The sequence below is a fragment of the Corythoichthys intestinalis genome, chromosome 12, assembly GCF_030265065.1.
Source record: "Corythoichthys intestinalis isolate RoL2023-P3 chromosome 12, ASM3026506v1, whole genome shotgun sequence".
NCBI lineage: Eukaryota > Metazoa > Chordata > Actinopteri > Syngnathiformes > Syngnathidae > Corythoichthys > Corythoichthys intestinalis.
This window is the reverse complement of record NC_080406.1, coordinates 22,207,742-22,218,932: the sequence shown is the minus strand read 5'-3', so window position 1 is coordinate 22,218,932 and position 11,191 is coordinate 22,207,742. Positions and strand designations below refer to the sequence as shown.

The 11,191-nt window shown below is 39.0% G+C and overlaps 1 protein-coding gene across 1 annotated transcript in view; it reads left to right on the top strand.

The window, feature by feature from the left end:
• Positions 1-3,344: 3,344 nt before the first annotated feature.
• fap (fibroblast activation protein, alpha) overlaps positions 3,345-11,191 on the top strand; it is a 33,336-nt gene continuing 25,489 nt past the window's right edge. The window contains exons 1-5 of the mRNA XM_057851448.1: positions 3,345-3,588; positions 3,689-3,770; positions 9,012-9,101; positions 9,186-9,280; positions 9,366-9,440. Of these exons, the coding sequence (XP_057707431.1) occupies positions 3,586-3,588; positions 3,689-3,770; positions 9,012-9,101; positions 9,186-9,280; positions 9,366-9,440 (345 nt within the window). The 5' untranslated portion in view covers positions 3,345-3,585. The remainder of the gene's footprint in view (positions 3,589-3,688; positions 3,771-9,011; positions 9,102-9,185; positions 9,281-9,365; positions 9,441-11,191) is intronic.

Below are 11,191 nucleotides of genomic sequence, written 5' to 3'. Positions count from 1 at the left end.
GAAGTCTTTTTCACTGAATGCCTTTCTTCATGTAAAGCAAATGTGTTAAGTGTCACAAATGTAATAGAGAGCCTTTATCCAATCAAATGTTGAAGTGCCTTCCCTTCTCCGAACACTGTCTGTTGACTGCCCCCATTGTGGAAACAAAACTCCTGCCATGTCATGTTGAAAATCATGTGCTCCAGCCAGCAATAGTTTCAATAGTTGGTTGACAATAGACTTGCTTCATTAATCCACAATCTTAGTATTCTTGCAACATTTTCCGTCACTGGGGCAAAATTTACTAAAACAAATAAAACACTTATTGAAACAACTAGTGTGGCACTTGTGTTTATACAGTACTTTATATTCATTCATATTCATTTGTAGTTGCAAACGTACAAGGGAAACAGTGAAAGTTTGGTTTGCAGTTTGATGATTATTAGTTTAAATGGATTAAACATCTATCACAGTCAATTGGAGCCCATGAGTTAAACGCTGTTGTTACCTCTCAACTAGAAAATGCAATTTCTGGAGAAATTACGTGGGCATCCTTTGCTCAATGGATCCCTTTCTGTAGATTTTTGGTTAATTCCTATTAATTATGAGGCATTTTGGGGTCACTTCCTTTTTAACTCATGTTTCAGTCCCTTTGAAGACATTAGAGGTCCAATCCAGTTTGTCTAGGAAGGGCGAATGAACGAACAAAGATGAGCATTTTCAGGCATTTTCGATTACATCCTGGTTAATTTTAGGATTCTTTACAGGTCAATTCCTGTACATTTTGGATCATTTCCTGTTGATTTTAGGGCATTACCGGGTCGCCTTCTGTTCAGAACGTGTCATTACTGGAAATAGGGATGTTTTTGTCCAAAATTGTACACTGTTTTTATGCGTCTTGAGTTAGGGACTTTTTTTTATGTGTAAATTATGTGAATCTGATTTTTTAAAAATTTAGGATGAGGTACATTTTGAAATTTGATTTTTTTTTTGTTGTGTGTGTGTCAAAAACCCCTTTGCGCGAAAGCATATCCACAATGATAAAGTTGCACCACTACACTACATTTACTGTTTCGTGGTGATGTTCCTTCCCTCAATAAATAGCAACTTACACTTTTTGTGTCCAGGTAAGCAGAAAAGAGTGATTCAAACTTTACATTGAAACCAAGGGCGTAGGTTTGCATAGGGACAGTAGGGACATAACATGACTTGTTATATAGGAAATTTAGATTGTCTTCCCATATGTTGTAAGGATAGAAATGACCCTAGCATTATTATGTGAATGTCAGTACTTTAATTATGTTCAGACTTACATTGACCCCTTTTTACTTGCTGAATGTGCCAGTCCATATTTTCCCTCAAATGCGCGTTTGATTGGCTGATGTCTTGACCCCCCCCCCCAGACACACACACACATCATATTAAATTTACAGACAATTTTGAGTGGTATTAAGACAAGTGTTTATTTTTTTATTTTTGCATTCCTGGATAGTTAAAAAATGATTAACACGTTTGTATTTCTTGTGTATGTTAATATAAAATGTTTTCGAATAATACAATTTCAATCAAAATTCAAAAAACCGAGGCACTCAAGAAGTCCAAAAAATAAAAAGCCTTTATTCAGTCATGGCTTAGTACAATTTAAAAAATGCCGACATGTTTTGGCCATGTAGGCCTTCCTCAAGACAGGCCCCACACCGAAGAGCACCAGAAGTGTACGTGGCACACCCAGCAGCATTCTATGCACCTCGTGTCATACTAATAGAATTTAAATTTGCCAATAAAATCCAGACATTTATTGTGGGAGTTTTCAAAATGTTTCTTTAGTAGTTTTTGAAAACAAAGATTTGAATTGAACGGTGTATCACCTGAACCAATACAGTGGGGCAAATAAGTATTTAGTCTACCACTAAATGTGCAAGTTGAAAATATTAGAGAGGCCTGTAATTGTCAACATGGGTAAACCTCAACCATGAGAGACAGAATGTGGGGGGAAAAAAACAAAAAAAGAACGAAAATCACATTGATTTTTTAAATTTATTTGCAAATCATGGTGGAAAATAAGTATTTGGTCAATACCAAAAGTTCATCTCAATACTTTGTTATGTACCCTTTGTTGACAATAATGGAGCCCATAGGTTTTCTGTAACTCTTCACAAGCTTTTCAGACACTGTTGCTGGTATTTTGGCCCATTCCTCCATGCAGATCTCCTGGCGGCGCATTGTGTTTCTGATAGTAGCCTTTGTTACTGTGGTCCCAGCTCTCTGTAGGTCATTCATTAGGTCCCCCCGTTTGGTTCTGGGATTTTTGCTCACCATTCTTGTTATCATTTTGACGCCACGGGGTGAGATCTTGCATGGAGCCCCAGATCGAGGGAGATTGTCAGTGGTCTTGTATGTCTTCCATTTTCTAATGATTTCTTTACACCAAGCGTTTTACCTATTGTAGATTACGTCTTCCCAGCCTAATGCCGGTCTACAATTTTGTCTCTGGTGTCCTTCGACAGCTCTTTGGTCTTGGCCATAGTGGAGTTTGGAGTGTAACTGATTGAGGTTGTGGACAATAACCACTGCCTAGTCTATTGAATCCTAGCCGCTAATTGGGGCAAAAAAAATAAAATGATTAAAGTTTACTCACCAGTAATAAAATGCTGTCTTCTTTTACTGTTCCTCGATTGATTGCGTTCAGCCAATTGTCCTTTCAGCCAAAAACTTCGAACTCCGAACTCTGCCTCGTGTTACAACCCGCAACACGGCAACTTTTAGTCATTCTGACTGAAAAAAAGACCGCAAATAAGACAAAAGTTCAACGCGTTTGTACTACAATGTACGACAGAGCAACTGCTTGTGACTCGTGCTTTGCCCCCATTTCAGTATGGCGACGCTTTGTGGTGGCTGGTGACGCCATTAATGCCCGGATGTCCGACTGCGCGAATATGTTACAATATTACCCATAAATTCATATTATTTTTTTAAAATTAGTTGAATTTTTGTGTCATGTTGCACGCTATAGCCTATAGAACGTTGTAAGATTAGTCACCAATTTGCAAGAGCATACGTCACTATTTGTAAGATTGCCAACGGCCTCGGGTTGACAGGTATGTTTTTGTTTGTCTTATAGATTTTACGATGAACTACCAAGTTTTGACTTCAGTGACAGAAAATAATTCAGTGCACTGATGTAGTGATCTATAGGTAATAACGCCACTGTTCAGACTAAATTTACGTTAAAGAAGTGTGCTCCCCCCAAAAATGTAATGCCCCCCCGTAATTTCTTTCTGCAGCCGGGTCTGACGTGCCTACTTGTTGTGGGTTTGTGCACGCGCGCGTAAGTGTATGAGTTATCCAAGTGGCGTGGCAGGAAAGCATGCGTCTGTTTAAGGACTTCTCAGGAATGCGACTGGAAGTGAGAAGTCTGATTCAACTGCACGCGCAAAAGGGACAGAGCTAATTTTTCTTCCTTTTTGGTGGATCGCTTCGTGGATTAAATTGACTTTTTAAAAAATTATACATATTTGGAAAGACAGGATGTAAATCAAACGAAATACCGTCAAGTTTGGGGCAGTGAGGATCCTTTAAGAGGCGCGTGTTCATTTCATCTGCGTCATGGTGAGTACAAGTGCATCACTTGTTGCTGCTGTAGTTGCAATTTGGTGTACAGTAAATTTTAGGATTAGTCGGAAGAAAATAATGTTGTGACCCTCCACAGGGCTGCAGCAAGGTGCTGTGGGTGCTACTGGGGGCGGCTGCCATCATCACGTTAATAACCGTAACTGCGGTTTATTTTAGCAGTAAGTGAAGTCGAAATTCAATGTTTCCCAAAAGTGTTTGGAATGAAAGTTACGTCACGTCATGCAACCGGTGTGACTTCAATCATTGTCATGTTTGGCTTTGGTATGGTGATTTTTTTTTTTTTTTTTTTTTTTTTTTTAAAATAACCTGTTCTGTGAACAGTTATAATGCATCACATGGGAATTTCATATAGGTACTCCCATTGGTATGGTGATATTTTTAACACTTTCCTTTCCAAGATACAGGGGCGTTGGAAATCACTCACAGCAGGGAGTGCTGAGGATCTTTTTCAGTCCAAATATGTCATGCTCACGCGTTTTAGCTTCTTTCATTGCCCTGAAAGGTGCTTGTCATTAAATGCATTCTTTCATTCATTCTTCATACAGGGCGTGCACAATGGCAGTACACACGCATGCTTACGTACTACTACTAGGCTACTACAAAGACAACGTTCTCTTGTACCTACAGTGTAAGTTGGAGTTTTGTATTGGAAATCAAAAAAAATAATAAAAAGCCTGTGTACTTTAATGCAAATCCCTGCAGCTAGATGGCGCAATGACACGCAAACACACTTGAAAACTAAAAGGGCCAATAATTGGCTGGTATACCAGACTCACCGTTGTTCCAGCGATTGAGTCTGGCGACCGTCCGGCGGATCATATTCCGAGGGCGGAGCAAGCCACAGCAAACAGACAGCGGAGTGGACCAATCAGCGACGGGCAGACGTGACGTTAAAGCGACACATAAGTAGCGTGAGCGGAGAATGGAGAAGTTTATTCAACATGGCTAGCGCGAGCCATGTTGACTGTTGTCAATGACTTGTTTCGATGTGTTTTTGGTAATTTAAAACTGGTTTTACCGCGGATTGGAACATATTCTCGGCTCTCCCGTTCGCCATCTGTGTTGTTGTAGACACGACTTTCGGCGCGCAAGAGTGACGTTACTCGTTGAGAACAAGTCACGCAAATAAACGAATCTGACTGGATGATTGATTTTGTACCTTGCTCAAGAGGCCGTTAATGGGCTGGATCCCAGACTAAATTCTCACAGTGTTTGAAAAATACAGGGAGAATAGTCTGGCTGTGCCAGGCAAAATAAGCCTTGGTTTAACGACCCCTTTTCACAATTCACAACACTAAAATAAATTGCTCACGAATATCCAACAGCGCTCTGCTCTAGAGCAGAGGTGGGTATAAGTAGCCAAAAATTTTTACTCAAGTAAGAGTGGCGTTACTTTATAATAATACGGGGTGATGAAAAAAGAATGACCCTATTTCATCATTAAATATTTTATTAAGGTAAAATAGCAACAACAACAAAACTCATAGAAGCGTCACGTGACCATTGCAGAGAACTGGAAAATCCAATCTTTAAAACACCCACTCCCTCATTCTGATTCATACATCTACTTACGAAATATTTGATCTTGAAATAAGGTCATTCTTTTTTAATCACCCTGTATTATTCATACAACTACTTACGAAATATTTGATAATGAAATAGGGTCATTCTTTATAATCACCCTGTATTACGAAAGTAAAAGTAGTCATTCAGAAAATGTACTCAAGCACAAGTAAAAAAGTATTTGGTGAAAAGAATACTCAAGTAATGAATAACATTGTGAGTAACTGCTTACATTTTTGTTTATTTTTTTAAACAATGGTATTTTTTTCTCAGCACAAAGTTATCTATATGAACTGTTGTTATAATGACACTGTACAATAACCCATTACATAACCACATTAAGCCAAAGAAATACAAAACAGTTTTTTTTTTTTTTTTTTTTTTTTTAATCCTTGATTCTCGCGAGAGAGAAAAAATGACATAAATATAGCATTATTCATCCAAAGAGCATGAGTGCCCTCTAGTGGAGAGAATAGTTCCTAGTTTGAATAGTGATTAGTTCCTTCATAGTTATTATTTTGAAAGTAAAAGGATCATATCTCCGGTTTTCCGTGGTCAATCGGTGCCAAATAAAAACTGGGAGAGAGGTTGAAATCCATGCTTTCGAGTCATGTTGAAGGAAACGCTCAATGTCAAAGACTTCATTTTTTACGGTGCTTTAAAGACGCCACATGATTGAACAGGCTGGCGTAAAGATAGAACGTCTGATTGGTATAATGGAGTCATGTGATTATTGTTGCGACGTCTCGTTGGTGAAATTGGTAGTGCTATTTTTGGCATCCCTGGCAAAAAAAAAATAAAATCTAACAGTACAGAGGAAAAATGTAACGACCCTTGTGTAGCCCAAAGTAGCGGAGTATGAGTAGCTTTTTTTTCTTGACAAATCTATTCAAGTAAGAGTAAAAAGTATGGCTTAGTAAAACTACTCTTAGGAGTACATTTTTCTCAAAAAGTTACTCCAGTAAATGCAACAGAGTACATGCAACGCGTTATTACCCACCCTGCTTAACAGCAACAGCAAAAAATATTATTCTACAAGCATGTCTTACCTATTTGAAGATACTAAAGGACAATCATCTTCATTTTCGACATCGAATTAAATTTTAGAAAAATTTCGCTGTTTTGCAAAAAAAAAACAAAAAAATTGCCAATTTGTTTGTGTGCCATGGTAACGCCTCCTCTGTCAACAGTTTACTTTTCCGTTCCAATAGCATCTTATTCAACGTGACCTGGTAGCAAGCAAGGTGTTATTAACAAAAAACAACAACTTTTTCCCTCCCCAACACAAGGGGGTGCTGCAGCACCCCACTTCCCGCGGCACTGCCAAAATATGATCTGCAAGCCATTTACAGCAAGCCATGGCAGTGCCATTGGTAGCTTCATTACACATTGTGATAAAGTAAGTTGAAGGGAATTTGTGTGAGCTGTTCCACCTAAACCAGACACTTATGTCACAGTATCAAAACGATATATGACGCCCGCAATATGCAATGTGTGTACACCCCCCCCAAAAAAAAATCTAAATAAACTCTCACCTCAGAAACATTTGTTTCAAGACGTTAAGCCCCAAATTTTTTTGGATCATGTTTTTGTAAGCAGATCTGTAAAATTTTGTACAATTTTACAGTATTACAGATAGCAGCTGTTAAATGCAGTACGCTGGGTGGCGTACCTAGATGGAGGAGCCAATATTCCCTTAATTATTTAAAATACGGGTCAAAGGTCAATATATTTGAAGAAAGATAGTTGCTGAGGAGTTTTGAAAGGCAGCCATGTCTTGTGGCCTCTTTGGACATTTTGTCAGGATACATATTGGATTTCCTCAAATTTGAAGGAAAAAAATGTGATCACGTCTTTTAAGTTTTGAAGTTTTGAAAGGCGCTTCAAACGAAAATCTAATTTATCATTTTTTTTTTTTTTTTATTAAGCAAAAAAAAAGATACAAGATATCTATATATTCAGTATAAGCAAAAAAAAAGATACAAGATATCAATATATTCAGTATAGACCCCAATCCCCAACGTCACACAATCACGTGATCGCTGTATTGTGCCGCCATATTGTCCGTCATTGTGTGTCCGTATTGTCAATGATCGTAGTTTCTAAAGGTGGATTCACTTGCAAATTATGAAAGCCCCGGTGCTTTAAGACGCTGTAAACTCATTGGATGAGTTGCATAAAAGCCATAACTTGGAAAAGTTTCGGTCGATCCAGTCGCCAGATCCATATTTGATGCCCAAACCGATGTTTCCTCCCGTCCGGTCCCGTCCCGTGTGTCAGAGCTCGTCCTCCTGAGACCACAAAATTTCCAATCATACTCCAGTTTATGTCACGATGAGGAGTCGGGTACCCAAAACGGCACCGGCCCGAATATAAACCGACATTTGGTCAGCTGAGCGTCACCGTTGTCACGATTGTAAAATGAAACTTGATCAACAACAGGCCGGTGTGTGCCGAAAAATAGCTGCCCCGCGTGAAATGTCCCCCCTGACGGGAGCGCTTATTTATAACGCTTTATTGACGTGAAAACATCTCATGGACGCATTACAGTAATGGATTTACGACTGTAAGATCAGTTTTAAAATAATTAAATTACACAAAATATTAGTACTGTATTTTAGTAACAAATCGTGGACTGGGCCACATAACCATCTTTGAACAGAAATGTATTAGTCTACAGGTTTTCACGACCATATCCCAATGTCAATCACACAGGTTTGACATTTATTAGTTCAAGCAGAGTAAAATAATACATATTCACGGTACAAGAAAGTCGTTTCCGTGTGGGCGCTCCCGTCAGGGGGGACATTTAACGCAGGGCAGCTATTTTTCGGCAAAACACCTGTTGTTGCGGTCACCTTCTTGATGAGTGACCGTGGCGACGAGCTTCGTAGTCTCCGTCTGATGATGTCTGCGATCGTGTTGGCATCATATTGATGTTTTCGCCGCTGTCTGACGGCTGTCGACACAAACGCATCATGGACCGAAATAAACAAACCGTGCTGCTTTTGAGATTTGCCCTTTTAACAATGGGCACACAGCAACTACTAAAATGATCGTTTATCTTCTCTGTTACTGCAACCAACCGCTACACATGCCTTCACCATTTTGATCAATCAATGTTAACGATTGCCAGGAAGGTTTTTGGGTTCGTTTACTAGGCGGTGATTCCTTAGACAAGCATAAAAACACGCAGTAATGTATGTAGCGGTAATATGTAAACACTATGAGCCGACGGACAATATGGCAGCACCAGTCAGGGGGGCGGAGTTGTCACGTCACGTGATTGGGGTCTATATCCTTATAGTATACAGTATACTGTGTGTTCTTTTTTTTCATTTTCTTTATTTTTAGAAATAACGATAAATTAGATTAGCGATATGCACAGACACATATAAATTTTTGTCTTCTTTCGGTGAAATGGCTCACATACAACCATAGTAACATATTCTTTATCCTCTGCAAAGAAAAAAATACTGAAGCTTACTTTGCTTCATTAGTTAGTTTTGTGTCCATACGTCCGTGAGTATTATGTTGCTCTCTGGTAGCCAAGGTGCGCAGTAAACTGATGTCATTTCCATTCATTTCAGTAAGTATTTTATTATAGTATGTAGTATTTTCAATTGTAGGTGTGGTCAAAGGACAATTTGTGTTAACAGATACTGTGTATTAACAAAATAAAGTTGCTTAATAGTTGTTTTAGGGCATTTGTCAAAGTAAAGTTAGACGAGAATATTGACCTTCTTTGTATGCGTCGTTGAATGGGAAAAAAAAACTTTCACCCCATGAGATGTGAAGACAAGCATTTTTTTTTCTCCCCTGATGTCTTCTTTCAGAATCTGAAGCTCGCAAAAGGCCTTTCACCCTAGAAGACTACTTCAATGACACAATTAGGTGGAGATCCTACAATCTCTACTGGATATCAGGTATTTATAGAATTTCCAAGGCACCTTCTCTCAGTGTCTAAGAAAAGCTCCTATAGGTGTGTTCGTGTTATTTTGCTTGTGCAGATAATGAGTATCTGCACAAAACAAGAGATGGGAGCGTCTTCCTCCATAATGTGGAAACAAGTGAAGAGTCACTATACTTAAGCAATTCAACTTTTGTAATATAATCTTTTTAAAAATATACAGTATATTTGACTTCAAACGCTAGTGACATTGGATGGCTATTTTCAATTTCTATTACAGGACCAAGTGGAAGCCACAGACTACCTCTTATCAGGGGATCGTAAATATGTTGCTTTTGAAAGCAATTACACTAAGGTGAGAAATCCTACTTGAAGAGCTTGGCAAAGTACAACAGACAGATTTATTATTAATATCAATCATTTAGCTCAGTGGTTGTTAAACCTTTATAAAAAAAAATAATACTAATTTACTATCAAAATGTCATACTAAAAGGCATTTTTGGTATAATATTAGGACAATACTTAAAACCTGAATTAAAAAAGATAAAAAGAAAATGATTAAATTAAAATACATAACATTTAAAAATGTTCCAAAACAAATTATTATTATTATTTTTTTTTTTATTCCTTATGGAATGAAAACATATTACTTTTACCACGTTTAACACTACCACTACTACTTTGAAAATCACTGCCTTAGCTCATTAAATAATTAGTTAATGAGTTAACCGTTGTAAATAATGATATGACGTTATGATTAGTGATGCACGATAATACATTTTTCAACCGATAACCGATAATGCCAAGCCGATAATTCTATTAAAAGATTTATGTAAAATTTTAAAGTATACACAAGAGAAAATATTACTATGCAAAACTATAATTTATTGCTCTTTTTTTCAACATCAAATGTGAACAAGTAGTAAATTTTCGTTTTCGTGGTGTGTGCCCTCTTCCCATCCCTGAGGGCCGGTTGATTGGAGCGCGGGTGGCCCAGGGGACCACCCTGGATCCCGGGGGGTGACGATGGCTCCTTTGCTGGGCTGCGGGAGGAGGGATCGGCTGCGTGTTGCAGTTGCATTTTTGGTGGGGCTCACGTGCATCTGGATGTGATTGGGCGTGCCCGGGTGGGGGTTCCCATTGCCAGGATTGGCGGTGGGGCGGCGTAGGGTCGGTTGCCAACCTGCTTACACTCACAAGTGAGTCACATGATTACTGGGTTCTAGATCACAGAGTTGATTTGTGGACACTCTACCCTTCCCAGTCGCTTAGCTTTGAGACTTGCCCACCCACCTCCCCATCTTTATCTGGTCAACAGGCCCCCCACATGGTGTCAACCGGAAATACATCTAGCTGACGATAGGATCAACATATTAATAGTTTAGGCGTTCAATGTATTTCTTGTCGTTTTTTGTTTCTTTTCTTTCTTTTCTTGTGTTTCTTTTCTTCTGTTCCCCCATAACCCCTTCCTTTTCGCTGCTTTGTCATAATAAACAAGGTATGTTGAATGATCATGATGGGAGTATGTCATACTCTCAATGTGAAACATTAAAACTGTTCAGACCAACCGGACACTTAGACTTCCATTCTCCGTGTCAAACAGCTGAACAGGACAGAAAAAAAAAGTTTGAAAAAAATGTTTGTTTAGTTTTAGCATTCGCGCTAGCAGCAGCCTCATATTCGTTCCAAAAATCTTTGTGATGCAGTTTTAAATGGCTGATCGGGTTCGTGGTGTTGAACGAGGACGCTTTCTTTTTCGCCTCGTGGAACTTCTGCAGTGCATGTTTTGCAGATGGCGAGAGCGTCGTTTGTTTCACACACGTAAAAAACTACCCACGCTAGTGACAGAGCTGCCATGATATCGCCTCAACCCTGTTGTGTAACGCCGCCTCCTCTGTGACGCCATACTCCTCAATCCCTCCTCCCTAAGGGGCTTCAGGGAGAGGAGAGGTTGCGGAGGCAGCGGTGCAGAAGTGGAAAAAAAATGCTTTGGTTGCGCATATTTGGAGGCTAAATCAAGTATATAATTATCGGATTGCATTATCGATTTAAATTTTTAAAAAAGGATTGTCTGTGTGTCGCCATAATTGCCATTATCGGCCGATA